We start from the raw sequence: 16,095 nt of genomic DNA on the forward strand, positions 1-16,095 counted from the left end.
GAGTACACAACACTACAGACTGAAAATGTGATTATGAACCTTTTCCATTCGACTTCTGTTCTTAAGTCTGGTAATGACATTGAGGGGACCAAAGGGGATCCACAAAAGTTCTTTCAGAGGCAAAAAAGTTGACTTAAAAGAAACCTAAGCCAGAAAAGTTGTCCCTAATGGTTCCTGATGCTGAACAACAGAAGAAATAACCTCCCTTGGTCTGGAGAACTTCCAAAGTTAAGTGTGATATTCTGCTGGCAATGCTGTGGAGCTTCATGGGCTTACTTGGTAGTAGTTCTGTTGTCTGAGGCAAAGCAAGGTGACAAATAGGAAGCTCAGGCCAATATCTTAAACCATAGTCTACAGCCAATTCAAAAAAGGCTCATGCCCCAATGATGAGAGATCAGATGGAGATCCTAAAGAACCCTTCATGGCTATAGGGAGGGGATGAATTCTTAATCAAACAGGGGACAGAAGCTGGTACAAAAGAGAAATGGAGATCATGCTGATGACATGATTTGAAAGCTGCTAGACAAAGAAAACAAACTAACCTAGGAAGACTAAGAAGGGAGCTGGAGGAAAAACAGGTATCCAATTTCCCTTAAAAGGTCAGTTACAAAATCACAGAAGTCACAAAGACCCAAGGTGGTGTAAAAACAAATATCATCAAAATGAGTGTAAAAGTAAGTTTGTGAGACGATCACCTTGTCACACATTACTATTTGGCACATCAGACTGCCAAAACAGAAGAGGCTCCTTTCTGAATAGAGAAACAAAGGGGCAGCAGTCAGCGGACACTAGTGGTCCCCCAAGCCTGAGATGCTCTTTCCCTCATTTCAATGCTCAGGGAAAAGCCCCGTTTTCTCCACGACTTCACTCCAGTGCCTCCTTCTGCCAGAAGCCACTTTGCTGATGCCTCCTATCTATCCTTCTCCCCAAGTCTTTGCTGTCAGTAACCTTGTTTTCATTGTGTGTTATTTCTGTGCTTGGGTCTGTAAACCTTGTCTCCCATCATTAGAACACTGGCTCCTGGAAGTCAGAGATTAGTTCATTGTGAAGATGGGATTAGCTCTCCCCTGCCCATTTTTAGATTTAATCACCAAAAGTGCATACACCTCACTTATATCCTTAAGTATGGGGAGGTCTGTGAGTGACAATCAGAATTGACTGACTACTCCCTGGGCAGGCCTCAGCCAAGCTATAGCTGCAGTTGGTCCAGGTCCAGTTGAAGGAAGGCACAGGAAGTGAAGACAGGACGGGTCTTTAAAAGTGGCAAGAACTGCCTCTGACCACCTTGCACCTTGGAACTTGACCTTGAAGGATGTCTGGCTTGGGAACCTCAGACTGCTCTTGGATTTTCCCTTAGGACCACCACGTGGGTGAGTGAAAAAGCGCACTCCTTTTCCTGGCTTTTCTGGAGGTTCTAACCTCCAGAGAAGCCCGTTTTGGAGGAGGCCTCGTGGCTAAAATCCTTGTTTAATTTACCTCTGGGCCCACTTTGCTGGGGCCTCTGAAGCCCTGCCTGGTTCAGACCGGGCCAGAGTAGTTATCTACTCTCTCTCATTTCCTTACTTTCACTCTTTCCCTCTATTTTATAAATAAACTGCAACAAGTCATTCTGACTTGAGTAATAATTTCTGGCAACCACATGTTTATATATTTAGTCCAACCCTTACGTTCTGGCAACCATGAAGGGTTCCTTTTTGGCTTGGAGCCCAGTGTTTAGTGTGGAGAAGGAGCTTAAGAATAACAGTGAGTACTTAGAAAACATTTTGAGGGGCGCAGAGCATTTTCTACATAGTAACTCATCCGATAAATAAATGCTTTTTCAACCGATTCTCTAAGGCACCAAATGAAGACAGCAGAATAAACAGACGTCCACTCCAAGAGGTTACACTGGGAAAAAGCCCATTCTTTTACAATACTGCCCTTCCACTTTCATGAGTGACATTTAATCTACTGATTCCATTCCTTCTAAAGGCTATTTTGGTAAGAGAAGAAAACTCAGTCATCCTAAGCCACAGGACTCAAATGGTTTACTTCCTTCCTATTACTCACCTACGCTACTAAGAAACATAGTGAGGTAGAGTATCCTAATGGACCGCCATCGACTCCGACGATGTTCTTCGGTCTCTATGACATCCCGCTGCCTAGATGAGAAAAAATAAGGAAATCACATCAGAATAAAGTCATTAGCATCGCTAGGCCAGGATGTAAGGGTGGTGGTGGAGGAGCACTCAAACATGGGAGAAAATGGACAGGGAGGTGGACTTGCTGTCTAGGGGCTTAGGAAACACATCGTAAAGGCACGGGTAGGAGGAGGAGGAAATCGCTGATTTAGGTGTATCCTAGCAGTTAGGAATAGCAAGACAAGCCCTTCCTTTTTGAAGTTTGGGTTAAAGACAGAACTGAATATTAGTGTTTGTGGATGGGAAGCATTTGGAAAGGCTATAAGATTTTGCCCAAGTAACTGTCATAAAAAAGGCTGATTCTTGTTTGGTCACCAATTGCAACTAATGGTAACCTGCTTGTGGCGGACTCTTCCTATCACCTACCCAAACCTGACTTTTTGCTAGGCCTCAGAAGGTCACTTTCTAGCTGTGTGACCCTGGGCAAGTCACTTCACCTCCATGCCTAGCCCTGACCCTTCTGTCTTAGATGTGTTACTAAGACAGAAAGTAAGGGTTTCATAAACAAAACCAAACAAACAAGAGAAGAAAGCTCAAGAAATGTGAGTGTTCACCACAGGGATGAAAACATCCGAATCCTCCCCCCAGGCAGCAGAAAATGAAAAGTTTCAGCTCTGAATTGTGCTGGTGCTTTAAGTCAAGGAGGCTGTGTGGCAGGTGGCCATAGAGGCCTCCAGACATGTTTCAGGTCATTCCCAGGCAATGTGAACATGTCTTATTCCAGAGTCACCTCACCGGCTAGAAGCACATATACCTGATGCCATAATTTTTTCCTGGAATATGGTTGTAAAATAGACTTGGAAGGAGAAATCTCCACATCAGGAGCCATGAAACCATAGACCCAAGCTTAAAAGGCAGCCGACACTCCCTTTCTCGCAGTTCTCTAGAAAACCTGCTCTAGGGAAGTCTAGGATCTGGCCCCGGGACTTGGAGTTCTCCTTTGTGTATCCTTTCTACACATCTATTGGGCAGCGTAGCTATTTGGGGCAAGTTACCAGCTTTGGGCCTCTTTCAGGCTTTAATGGAGGGTGTGGAAGAATCCACCCAAATGAGGACGTGCCTATCAGATCCAAAACAGGGAGCAATTAGATACGCCTGGGGCCCAGTCAGAAATCTCTCTAAAGAATCTGAACAGGACAGACAGAATTATCAGGGAAATCTGCTAAGGTTCAGTTCAGTACAGGTTGGAGCGAGGCACTACTTTCTGTCTCTTTATCCATAGTTTTCCATATAATATTGTGCTTGCCAACTTAAAAATATGACAGGAGGAATGTGAAGTGCTCTATGTAGCTGGGTGAGACAACATCTCATGAACATCCAAGGGGAAGACAAGCTCGAAGGAAGGAGTGTGGCCCTGCAGCCAACCGAGTTGAATCCATTTTCTCTAGGGACCTAGGATGCCCTTAGTGGAGGCAACATAACTGTAAGCTACTATGCAAAGTTCCTCTGCAAGCCCAAATCTCTGAAGATGAGCCAAGCCCAGTCCACAGTGCCTGGTCCTCGAGGAGCCTGGGGAGCAGGTAAGTTAGAGCCTCATTTATGTTTGTGCGCTGCTTAGACACACCTGGAATGTTCTATTAATAGTTCAAGGTGCCCCACTGTAAGGGAATTGTCATCTCCTGTTTCTATACGGAGGTTGAGCCGACAAAGCCCTGTTCTTGGGACAACTCCGAGGGCAGGGAGAGTGCAAGGATCTATTCTCCTGGCAAGCTCTGTGACTTCGTGAGTGTAGCGAGCTTCTGGTGGGGAAGCGTCGGTCGAGACGTCCCCCGCAAAGCGTCGCGCAGAGAAGTGTGACTTGGGAGCAAATCTGGGCGTCATGGCTATTTCTATGGCACCCCAGTGGCAGCTGTCACCCAGGAGAGCACCTAAGCTAGGGAGGAGTCTCAGACCAAGAGCAGTGGTTAAACAAACCAGAAGAACTGAGAGGAGAGAAATGAGAATTAGGGAAGAGGGGAAGTTGTTTGAAGAATGGCATTTGAAGCAATGGATGAACCCTACCAAAGTTAACCCATTTATTAAATGCCTGCTGCGAGTCAGGCCCTAAACTAAGCACTAGAACTAGAAAGAAACTTATGAAATAGTAACTGGTATTCCATTCAGGGAAACAATGTATATAAAAAGAAGTGCTTGCAAAATAAACCCAAAGTCACTTTTAGCAGAGGTATTAGACAAATGGCCAGGCCCATGGCAGATGATGAGACGAGACCTTGAGGTTGTATAGTTCAGCCTGGTGTATTAGAGCCCTAAATTTGCACTTGCGTTGCCTCATTCAAGTTTAGGCTCTGGGCCCCTGCTTACGTATTTGTAACATGATAGAGGAGGAACAGCTAGGTTGCCCAGTGGATAGCGCACCAGGCCCAGATGAGAGAGGTCTTGGGTTCCAGTTTGGCCTCCAACGCTTCCCAGCTATGTGACCCTGGGAAAGTCACTTACCCACAACTGCCTAGCCCTTATAGCTCTTCCGCTTTGGAACCAATACTTAGTTCTGATTTCAAGAAGGAAGGTAAGGGTTTAAAAACAAAACAAAAAATTGGGTGGGTATCATTCAAACACCTGGGCTTTCCATCGGCCTTTCTTCACTCTCATTAAATGGCTGGCCTACCTTCCCCTTCCTAACCATAAATCTGCATGATTTCCTCTGAGCCACTTTTTTTCTAAAAATGTATTTAATTAATTTTGAATATTTTTCCATGGTTACATGAGTCATGTTCTTCCCCTCCCCATGTGTAGCCGATGCACAATTCCACTGGGTTTTACTTGTGTCCTTGATCAGAACCCATTTCCATGTTGTTGGGGTTTGCACGAGGATGTTCCTTTAGGGTCTCCATCCCCAGTCACATCCCCTCGAGCCATGTGACCAGGCAGCTGTTTTTCTTCGGTGTTTCTCCTCCCACCGTTCTGTCTCTGGATGTGGAGAGTGTTCTTTCTCAGTAGTCCTCTGGGCCACTTCTTGCATGCAAGGCCTATGGTATGTGACCATAACCCGTCTCCTACTGCCCTCATTTAAACAGAACAATCCATGAGGAACCCAAACTGTGCTGCTGAGTCACAGCTATTTGGCAGAAGTGGGAGGATACTGGTGCTAAGAAGTTTGTGTTTGGAGGACAACCCGAGAACACCAAAAGGGCTGTTCAAATCCTCAAATAGAACTCCCTGTTCAACTGGCTCAGTCCCCAGGTCACCCACTGCAGGTGTCCAAACATAGCCATCTCTCCAGCCGATGTGGTCATACTCCCAATTAGAGAAAGTCTCAGGTCAGTCTGATAAACACCTTCAGGGAGGGCATGTCTTCCCATCTTCAGCAGATTTTTAAAAGAAAAGAAGTTGCTTCAAACAGAAATAATAGCTGAAAAGTATGGAAAAATCTTGGGAACAAAAAACACACCTGCAAAAGTTAAGAAATGGACCTGGGGGCAAAATGACATGTACAAAGCACAGTGCCAGGGCCAAGGAGGAGAATGGGTCATTAAGGGAAAAGGCGAAATTGGGGTTAGTTTCTTACTTAAGAAGGCAGGGGAGCAGCGTCCTAGGCTTGAGAAATATTTTAATGCAAAATGGTTTAAAATTTTTTATAGTGTTTAAAAAGGAAAGCTTTCAGCCACCCAGTTAACTCACATAGCTCAAATTAACTCTTCGGGCCTGTTACCTTCCACCCCATTTGGGATTTTCTTGGCAAAGATACTAGAGTGATTTTCTGTTTCCCTGTCCAGTTCATTTTACAGATGAGGAAACGGGAGGTAAAAAGGGACAAGTGACTTGCCCAGGGTCACAAATCTAGTGTCTGAGGGCAAATCTGAACTCAGATCTTCCAGACTCCACCATCTGCTTATCTTTCGGATTGCATTCTCCGGAATTCTGGGAAGGGGAAGTCTTGTTTCAATGGAGATGTTTCACAGTTTTTGCTTCAGCCAGCATTAAGATGGGATTCGGTTTTTTAAAGGGAAGAAGCCAGTGTAAGTGTGGTACAATCCTAAATGCTTACATTCTTGTGGGAGGGTAGGCAGCACTGTAAAACGCTCAAGCTTCAAATACTTAAACGAGATTTCGATCTACCTCACACCTTTAAGGTCAAAGGCAGGGCAGATTCGATCGCAAAGGGGGCCCCGTGTCTGCCATTTGTTTGAGGGGCCAATCGGGCTCCCCAACACTCAAAAACGGGGCGCTCCCTCACGGGACGCCTTTCCCCTGGAAATCTCAAACACTCTGGCCTGCGCCTCCGAAGCCGGGACTAGAGACTGCATTCGGAGACGGAGAGCTGGGGAAAGGGGGGGCACGGCCCCGGGGCAAGAGGTAACACAAGCGACGCTGCGGAGTCCCGAGGAGCGGGAGTACACGCCGAACAACCGCCGCCTCCCGACACGGGCCCATTCTGCGAGACACGAAACTGAGACGGAAAGGGAGGTTTTGGGCCGGGCGGCGGTATCAGGAGGCGTGGTGCTCCTGCTTCAGTCTCTCCGCGTATAAATGAGGCGTATCGCGGGAGAGGAGGCCCCCCCCAACCCCCACTCACCCGCTCTCCGAGCCCCGCTCCCCCAGCAGGGGCTGCTGCTCGTCGGCGGCTCCGCGGGCGGCCATAACCAAGCAGCCTCCGAGGCCGGGGAGGGGGGAGGGGCAGGTGCGCTCAAACGCTGGAGACTCTCGCGACCTTTAGAAGACCTAATACCTCTACCTGCGCCGGCGCTCTTCGCTGTCTGGTCTTAGAGCCGCAGCGCGTGCGTGTGGGGGCGGGACTTACAGAGCCTGGGGGAGGGCGCGTGCGCGGGAGGGCGGGCCAGACCTGAGGCCTACCCCCTACAAACCGAACCCGTGACCTTCCCCGGCAGCTCGCCCGATGGTGGCGGTACCTGACACGAGATGGAGGACCGTCTGGATCCAAACGGACGCTCGCCCCGCCCCCGGCTCCGTCCGCAGTCTCCACCCCCCATGGCGGGCGGCTGCAGCAGGTGGATCTGAGAGGAGGAACCAGGAAGTGGGAGCCTAGGGGGCAGCGGACTATTGGAGAAGCCTCAAGCTGGCGGCCCTTGGTGAGTGGCGCGCGGAGGGTTATGGGGGGACGGGGAGGGGACGGAGTGCCGGGCTCGCACCCGAGCGAATGGGGAGGAGAAGAGCTCGTGTCCGTGCGGGGAGGGAGGAAGAGGAGGAGGAAGTGGAGGAAGAGGTGGGGACGCGCGCTCGGGGCAGGCTAGAAGAGGGGCGAGATCCTAGGGCGTCAGACGGAGGGTAAGTGCCGTCCGGCGCGCTCCTTAGGAGGACGGGGCTGCGGCCCCGTCGGGAAGAGGAAGGAGTTTTACCTTAGTGCCTTGTTACTCCCGCGTCCCTCCTCGGGCACGAATTTTGAGCCGCTTAGTTCTTAGGTGACCTTGGGTAAGTCACTTCCCTCTTGGCCTCCGAGGGTCCTTCTGTAAGACGTGGGGAGGAGCTGCCCTAGAGCAGTTGGTATCGGGGCGTCTTGCAGCGCCGGGAGCCTCAAACGCGGGTCTATCGGACACCCGGCCGAGTTGGCGCGAAGCAGATCTGCTCCCTTGTTTGTTACTTTATTACGTTGGGGTCCGTGGCCAGGCCCCACTCTGGGCCGTGGCTCTCGCTCCCGGGGTGGGGGTAGATCAGAGCCGAGCCCGGAGGGAAGGTGCAGAGACCCACCCCAATCCTTAGGCGGGATGGGCAGGAGCAGCAGAGGCTGCAACCCAGGAAACCAGGGGACGGACCCTCTGGGCTTTCTGTCCATCGGGCTAGAGGGAGTCCCAGCAGCTTCCTGAGCAGGGGCAGAATCCAACCACACTGCAGCCCCCGGGCAAGCCCCGATAAGTCTAGGGCTACCGCGCGCGCGCGCTTGGGTGTGCGTGTGGAATCGCCTTCCCGGATGCCTTCTTCCCTCCTCCTTGCGCGCCTGGCTTGCTTTGGGCTTGCATTTGTTTACATATTGACGCCTGACTGCCACCTTGTTGGGGGCGGGAGCTAGCTTTTGCCTCGTTTTGGATCCCCAGCACTTAGCCCGAGTAAGTGCTCCATCTATGTTCTTTGTTGGATCGATTGGGATTAAAATGCGGGTTTGGAAGGAGTTCCCAGGCCTTGCTTGGGAAGCCCCTCCTGCCCCCCTGTTTAGAGTTAGCTGCCGCCCTACAAATGAACTTGCCCAGGCCGCTGCCGGACCATTCTCGAGGCCAGATGCACAGGCAGGAAAGACAAGGTGTCTCTCCTATTGTCTGGCTTAGCTTTGGCTTTCTCTGTGGTCGGGGGCTGAGGGCTGAAATGCTAGGGTTGGCTCCTGATTTGAACCTCTGAGGACTTTGGGTGCTCTGCTTGGGTGCTAAACTCTTCCCAGCCAGAGTTCTCCACAGGAAGGAAGTCCGAGTGATTAGAAAGTTTCCTTTAGTCACTTATTGTGATGTCCACAAAGATGTGTGGAATGTTCTCCTGGAGGCTCTGGCTTGCACTCTGCCTTCTTGGGCCTCGGGCTTCTGAACTCTGGGTCCAGAAGCCTTTACTAAGAAAGTGCCCACTGTGCTTGTCCCTAGGCTAAGTTCTGAGGGTACAAATGCCAAAAAGAGGCCTGAGGAAAGATTGTACTCCGAAAAAGCTGACGGGAGTGAGAGAGAGGAAGAGAATGATGGTCCTGGAGAGAAATCCAGCCGAGCACCTGATGGAAACTGTAGATCCCTGGAGAGGGTGGAGCCCTCCATAAAGGGAGGCCTAGGGAGGAGTTCCTGATTCTACCCTCCATCCCCCAATCAGAAGGGAGAGGCCCTGGAGGGTGCTGAATAGCTCGGTTTAATCTCCCAGGTGATGAGCTTATTTATCCTAGGGGAGGGAGGCCTAGGAAAAAGTTCTCTCTGTAAAGGGAAGCCTTGGAAGGAATGGATCTCTCTATTCTCTGCTTCTCCGAGGTCCTGTGAAGGCAGGCTTTGTCTCTTTCTCCTTTTGCAGCTCCCTTAACTTGTGAGAAAACAACTCCCTTATTAGTAACACTAAGAATGACCTTGTACTCTTCTCACTGCCCCTTTCAAATGGGTATTGTAGCCCTTTAGGCTCTGATGAAAGGTTTAGTGACCTACTGCAGGCTGTTATTTTGGGATGTTTAAGGGGAAGAAACAAGAGCTAAACATATAAATATTTTGAGTTTATTAATTTTGAGTTTTATTAATAGGAATGAGGGTAACAAGGAGAAGGGAAATTTCTAAATCTTATCCCCAAAACTAATCCCCTAATAACTATCCTATTGGCTAACTTCCTAAGATAACTAAGTTAAGGCCACATAAATAGTATCTCACAAAGTTGAGTCCAAGATGGGCCAAGGTCCAAGAGGAAAGGTAACAACAGCTCCCAGACAAGTAAATGAATCTTCCTTATATTCTCCAGTTCAGCTGACCTGCAGTCTGGCTGAAATAGTCTCTCCACAGCTGATGTCTTCCAGGGCCAGTTGTATCTTTGTATGATTGAAATTGCAGCTACCAGCCACACTTCCTGCTCCTACTTCTGACAGTTGGCCTTTGGAACAAAACTTCCCCCAACCTCCTTGCTTGGAATCTTGACCCAGGGTCCCATGTGATTCTGTGTCACATGTCTTTGTCTCTTCCTTAATACAGTCCCCCCTTTGCACAAAGCCTAAATCGTGTTGAAAACACTATTTTGCCATTTGTGCAGAATCTAAAATACTTACCAATTACCTAAACTTAAGATATCTACCCAAAATAACAAACAGCCTATACTCAACTATCTTAATCTAACTGATATTAACCTGTTCTAGGGATATTAATAAGGAAAAGGAATTAAATAATAAACAAATACAACAGGCAGACATAAACAAAAGCTCAACAAGCGACATCAAAACAAAAGATGAAATAACTTCCATGCAAACATCAAACTCAAAATACTATTCTTCTCTGCTAATATAGAACATTCTACTACTATTGTACTACATTAACATCAAACTTAGAGAAAAAAATTTGAAAATTATAATAAACACAACATTGCACAAGTTTTACACCAAAATTAAACCAAAACATTAAACTCACTTATGCACATACATGTAACAATAGCTTTTAAGTGAGCTGCATAAATAATTTACATGTATGTACATTGTACACATAATATACAGGTAATCTATATGCACGTGCATGCTTCATATTTACATATGTGTTGCATATATGCGTGTAATTGATTTATGAACACTATTTTCCTATATCTACATGTGTTTACAGTTTTGTTTGATATGTTATGTCATGTGTATGTTATGTAACGTGTGGTGTCATGTATAGTCTTGGGTTCGATTGAGGTTGAGGGTTTTAGGGCTCCAACCCCAAAATCCTTTCTTTACCAATTCTCCAAGTGAGAGAGAAATGATTGAAAATGAAGCTATGAGATTAGTAATTAATGGGGGGAGGGAGGAACTGTGGCCATTGTATGTATACCTTGCAAATTAAAAATAATTTCACTACTTTTGTTTTTAAACCCTTACCTTCCGCCTTAGAATCAATACTGTGTATTGCTTCCAAGGTAGAAGAGTGGTAAGAGCTAGGCCATGGGGGTTAAGTGACTTGCCCTGTTAGGAAGTGTCTGAGGTCAGATTCTCAATCTCTCAATCCCCTGATTTACTCATCTGCCCCCAGTACTTACACCTCCTTTATATGTTTATTTATACTTAAAAATATCAGTTATCAAGCAAAGAAATTAAAGGGTGTGATGCTTAAGTGTCTAGAGAGCAGTGACACCAGATCTTTTTACGTCATGACCAGACAGAACGTGCATCATTTTTAGTAACATAGCTCAGCTTAATGAAATGCAATTCTAGGAAAGAGCTCAGTTGTTGGCACAGAAGCATTTTGGTTATTTATGGAGCTACACATTCTCTCTGGCCTTGACTATGCTGGGCCCATATTTTGTAACTTATTGATGAATTTCCTTAGTTTAGTTCCTGTGTGAGGATTCATGCTATTAAAAAAACCGATCCGGATATTTCAATAGATGCAGAAAAGGCATTTGGAAAATACAATGTTCATTCCTTATAAAGACATTAGAAAATACTCAAAGGGGTAAATGCTGTCGATCGAAAACTATCAGCAAGCATTATCCATGATGAGGATACACTAAAACCCTATCCAGTAAGATCCAGGTGGAAAGTGAGGATACCCACTAGTAAATGCAGGAAAAGAAATCAAAGGAATTAGAATAGGCAATGAAGAAACAAAATTGTCACTCTTTGCACATAATATGCTTAGAGGATCCTAGAAACTCAGCAAAACAACCAAAAAAATAATTTAACTTCAAGAGTCCCAGGATACAAAAGAAACCCAGATAGATGATCAGCATTTCTATTTACCATCAATAAAATAAAAAAAAAGAGATAGAATAGAAAAATGTCATTTAGAATAACCCTGAGCAATATAAAATCCCCCGCAAACAAACCCAGCAATTATTTAAACACAATTACAAAGTACTCTAAACACAATAAGACCTAAACAATTTTAAAAAACTAATTGCTTATGGATAGGCCTAGCCAATGTAGTGAAAATGGCAATTCTACTTAATGTTATTTTATCTAGTCAGTACCAACCAAACTACCCAAAAATTATTTCATAGAACTAGAAAAAAGAACAAAAGGTCAAGAATATTAAGGGAATTAATGAAAAAAAATATGAAGGAAAGAGGCCTACTAGATACTAGATATAATACTGTACTATAAAGGAGTAATCAAAGCAATTTGGTACTGGCTAGGAAATAGAAGGGTGGATCAGAATGTCAATAGCAATTTAGTGTTCAGTAAACCCAGAGATCCAAGTCTTTGGGGGAAAGAACTCACTATTGGACAAAAACTGCTGGGAAAACTGGAAAGCAGTATGGCAGAGATTAGGCATGGCCCAAAATCTCAAACCAGACACCAGGATAAAGTCAAAATGGATACTTGGGAACATGAAAAAGTCCACCTGTCAGACTTATGGATAAGGGAAGAATTTATGACCAACCAAGATATAGAACATTTTAAAAATTCAAATAAATAATTTTGTTTACATGAAATTAAAAAGGGTTTGTACAAATAAAACCTATGCAACTAAGATTAGAAAGGAAACAACAGATTTAGGGGAGATTTTTTTTTTAAACCCTTACCTTCTGTCTTGGAGTCAATACTGTGTATTGACTCCAAGGCAGAAGAGTGGTAAGGGCTAGGCCATGGGGGTCAAGTGACTTGCCCAGGGTCCCACAGCTGGGAAGTGTCTGAGGCCAGATTTGAACTTAGGACCTCCCATCTCTAGGGGAGATGCTGCCCCCTAGGGGAGATTTTTATAGCAAAGTATCTGACAAAAGCCTCATTTCTCAACTATATAGAGAACCGAGTCAAATTTATAAGAATACAAAGCATTCATTCCCCAGTTATAAAATGTTCATAGGATATGAACAGGTAGTTCTCAGAGGAAGAAAGTAAAACTATCAATACTCATGAAAAAATGCTCCAAAGTACTACTAATTAGAGAAATACAAGTTAAAACAATAGTACCTCACATCTGCCAAGTTGGCTAGCATTTTTGATAAATGTTGCTGAGGATGTGGGAAAATTAGGACACTAATAACATTGTCAATGGAACTGATGCAGAATTCACTGGAGAGCAATCTGGAACTAGGCTCAAAGGGCCACAAAACCGTGCATACCCGTTGACCCGGCAATACCATTACTGGGTCTGTTTTCCTAAGATATTAGAGATGATGTGAAAAGACCCGCCTGTACCAAAGTATTTTTAACAGTTCTTTTTGTAGTAGCAAAGCATTGGAAACTGAAAGATTGCCCATCACTTGAGGAATGGTTGAACAAGCTGGGGTATAGGTTGTAATGGAGTACTGTGGTGCCATAAGGAATGCTGAACAAGATGAGCTCAGAAAAACCTGGAGAGACTTATATGAACTGATTGAAAGTGAAGTGAGCAGAACCAAGAGAATAATGTATATGGTAACTGAATTATTATAAGATGTTCAGCTGGGAAGGACTCAGCTATTATCAGCAAAGTAAGTTAACCAAGCTAACCACAAGGGTTCTAATGATGAAAATGCTTTCCATAGCTAAAGAAGGAACAGTTGGGATCTGAGTGCAAATGAAAGCCTGCTCTCTTTATTTCCTTCTTGAGATTTCTATTGTATATGTGATTTGTGTCTTCAATCTTGACATGAAGAGTTATGGAAATATGTATTACATGGAAGTACAAGTATAATCTATATCACATGATTTACTACCAGGGGAGAGGAGGGACGAGGGAAGGGATGGAGAAGAATCTTAATTTTAAAATGTCAAAAAGTGTTTCTCTGTGTAACAGAAAAATTAAAAAAAAAATAAAAAAGGAAAGAAAAAAATTATGCCTTAGCCATATCACTGCCACTGGTGGCCTTCAGAATTCTGAAGTCATTCTGGGTTGTTTTCCTTTACATTACTATGATCGTGGCAGTTGATACATGTTGCAGAATTTGGCCTGTCTCTGAATTCTTCATGTTCATTTCTTATGGTGTAGCAATATTCCATTGTATTCGTGCACCATAATTCAGTTATTCTGCAATCAGTGAATACTCAGTTTCCTTTCAGTTTTAGTTACTACAAAAAATGTTGCTATAAGTATGACAAATATTATAGCTTATATATTATAAAGCACAAATATAAATATGATCTCGGAGACAGAGGGGAAAGGCTCATATGTTTGCAGTTTTGCCAATCTGATGAGTGTGAGATAAAACCTGTTTTATTTTTTTCATAGCTATTTAGAACTATTTTTTGTGTGGTTGTTTAAGAGCTTGGATCTTTTGGGAAATTTTCTTGTCCACTTTTGAGAAAGGATTTTTCCTTATATTTTTTGTCAGTTTTGTGTGTGTGTGTGTGTGATGTACACATTAGATCTTTCATCAGAAAACTTGCTATAAACATTTTCCCTCATTAACCACTTCTCTTCTGATTATCACTACCTCCATTGGTGTTGCTTTTGTAAAAGCTTTTCAATTTTATGTAAGTGAAATGGCCATTTTATAGCGATCCTGATACTCAGATTCTTCATGTTGCTCAGCGATATTGCTACTAGTTACAGTATATACCTCCAAGAGATCAAAGACAGAGAAAGAACCCATATGCACAAAAATGTGTAGAGCAGCACTCTTTGTTGTAGGAAAGAACTGCAAAGTAAGAAAGTTGATTGGGGATTGGTTAAACAAATTACAGTGATAAGAGTATTACTGGTTATGAGAAGAGAGAGCAAAGTACAGGACAGAAGTTGTGTAGGACATCCACATTTAGGGAGCAGGACATGAATAATGACTGAGAAAGTGGTCAGATGAGTAGGAAGAGAACCCTAAGTGGAAAAAAAGTCATGGGGATGTTAAGGAGAGAGGAATTATTGGGGAGGAGGGAGTGGTGAATAAAGTTAGACACTGCAGAGAAATGGAAAAGAAAGAATGGAGAAAAGACTGTAGGATTTAGCAATTCAGATATGATCACTTTGGAAAAAAGAGTTTCCATAGAGATTAGAAGAAGCCAGATTAGGAAGGATTGAGAAGTGGGAGGTGAGGCAGAAGAGTTAAGGAGGAGAAATGGCTTCTGCTTATTTAAAAGCCATTGACTTATAAGTATTTAGTTGTTTATTCTTAATTGCTTATTCAGAGTTGCCTTAATTACCTCATTTTTCCTTTGAGAAGGGTAGACAGAAGTTCTATGGCTCAATCCTCAGAGTTTATAGAGTAGGATGTACCTCTGTCCCCTTTTCTTCCTATTTCCCCAGATGTCAGATATTTTTACTAAATGAAGTCCACTATTCCTAGAGCCCCTGGTTTATGCGGGAAGAAAATATTTTTGTTCTGATGAAATAGGAAGACTCCCAGAGTTTGATGGTTGGTAGAGACTTCAGCTGGCCAATTTAATCCATACATGGGAAGGATCCCTACTAGAAGTAACATAATCCAGAAGCAGTCATCCCTTTCTTTTCTATTGAAGACCCCTGAAGAGAAGAAACCTACCATATTTTAAGGTAGCCTATTCCACTTTTGGACTATCCCTCTCAACTACCTTGTTCAAGTTGCCCCCTTGTCAAACTTACTTTACTATGTGGTTCTTATGCAGAGGTGCCTTTGTCCAGATCTCTTAGTAAACAACCTAATAAATGTCTCAAACGATGTCAGATTTTGGGGTTTGTTCTCAAAAATAGTAGGCCTGAGATCATATCTCATCAGAATTTTAAAGATTAAGACCCTTATTGGTTTTGGCCGTGTAGTGGTTGATGGGCCACAACGATGAGTCTAATTCTTAGCCCAGAGATGGTTATATCACCTTTGGACTGATTTGTATGTTGGAATGTCCGTGCATTAGCAGTCATGACTAGCAATAATGACTCAAGATGTTCTGTTTAATGTATCACAATCTGGGAGCAAAAAGGGTTGCTTTGGTGAACATCAGAGAAAAGAGAAGTAGTTGGTTTAAAAGGACTTTTCATTCAGACCCTACTAGAACATGAAATAATTATATCTCTTTCTCTCATTATCTAAGCTGATAGTTGGTGAGGTGGGTAGAGTGCTGCTAGATTTGGAGATCAGGAAGACCCAAGTTTGAATCCTGCCTCTGCCACTTATTAACTGCTGTAAACCTCAAAATTTCTTAGACTTATAAATGTTGGAAATTTCACCATTGGGAAATTTCATACTTGAAAAATTTCCTATTGATAGTGGGTCTTGACTATTGGAATGTGAATCCCATTGGCATGGGAGGTTCCTCCTCCTTCCCTTCTTAAGATTACTTTAGGACAGAAACCCTTTGCTGAACAATGGAAAGGGCTTTGACCTATGCTTAAGCATAGAACAGGAATTTCTTTGAGTCATGATTGATTTTAGAATTGATACAATGGAGATACTTGGAATCAATCTCCACCCTACTCAGTCCTAACAGGATTTAGGAAGGGCT

At 44.2% G+C, this 16,095-nt stretch overlaps 2 protein-coding genes across 9 annotated transcripts in view; one reads left to right on the plus strand and one right to left on the minus strand.

Annotated features, from left to right (window-relative positions):
* MFSD8 (major facilitator superfamily domain containing 8) overlaps nucleotides 1–7,229 on the minus strand; it is a 42,367-nt gene extending 35,138 nt beyond the window's left edge. For 3 of the 8 annotated variants that reach the window (XM_056803520.1, XM_056803518.1, XM_056803517.1), the window contains exons 1-2: nucleotides 6,694–6,898; nucleotides 2,050–2,141 (exon numbers count right to left, since the gene is read on the minus strand). In XM_056803520.1, the coding sequence (XP_056659498.1) occupies nucleotides 2,050–2,141; nucleotides 6,694–6,758 (157 nt within the window). In that variant the 5' untranslated portion in view covers nucleotides 6,759–6,898. Of the gene's footprint in view, nucleotides 1–39; nucleotides 2,026–2,049; nucleotides 2,142–6,693 lie in introns of those variants that run through there. The other 5 variants (XM_056803522.1, XM_056803521.1, XM_056803523.1 and 2 more) reach the window with 4 other exon arrangements.
* A 499-nt stretch (nucleotides 7,230–7,728) lies between these two features.
* The window catches only part of ABHD18 (abhydrolase domain containing 18), a 66,948-nt gene continuing 58,581 nt past the window's right edge, over nucleotides 7,729–16,095 (plus strand). The window contains exon 1 of the mRNA XM_056803524.1: nucleotides 7,729–8,179. The gene's annotated coding sequence lies outside the window, so the exon portion shown is untranslated. The remainder of the gene's footprint in view (nucleotides 8,180–16,095) is intronic.

This window comes from Monodelphis domestica, chromosome 6 (genome assembly GCF_027887165.1).
Source record: "Monodelphis domestica isolate mMonDom1 chromosome 6, mMonDom1.pri, whole genome shotgun sequence".
NCBI classification, from domain to species: domain Eukaryota; kingdom Metazoa; phylum Chordata; class Mammalia; order Didelphimorphia; family Didelphidae; genus Monodelphis; species Monodelphis domestica.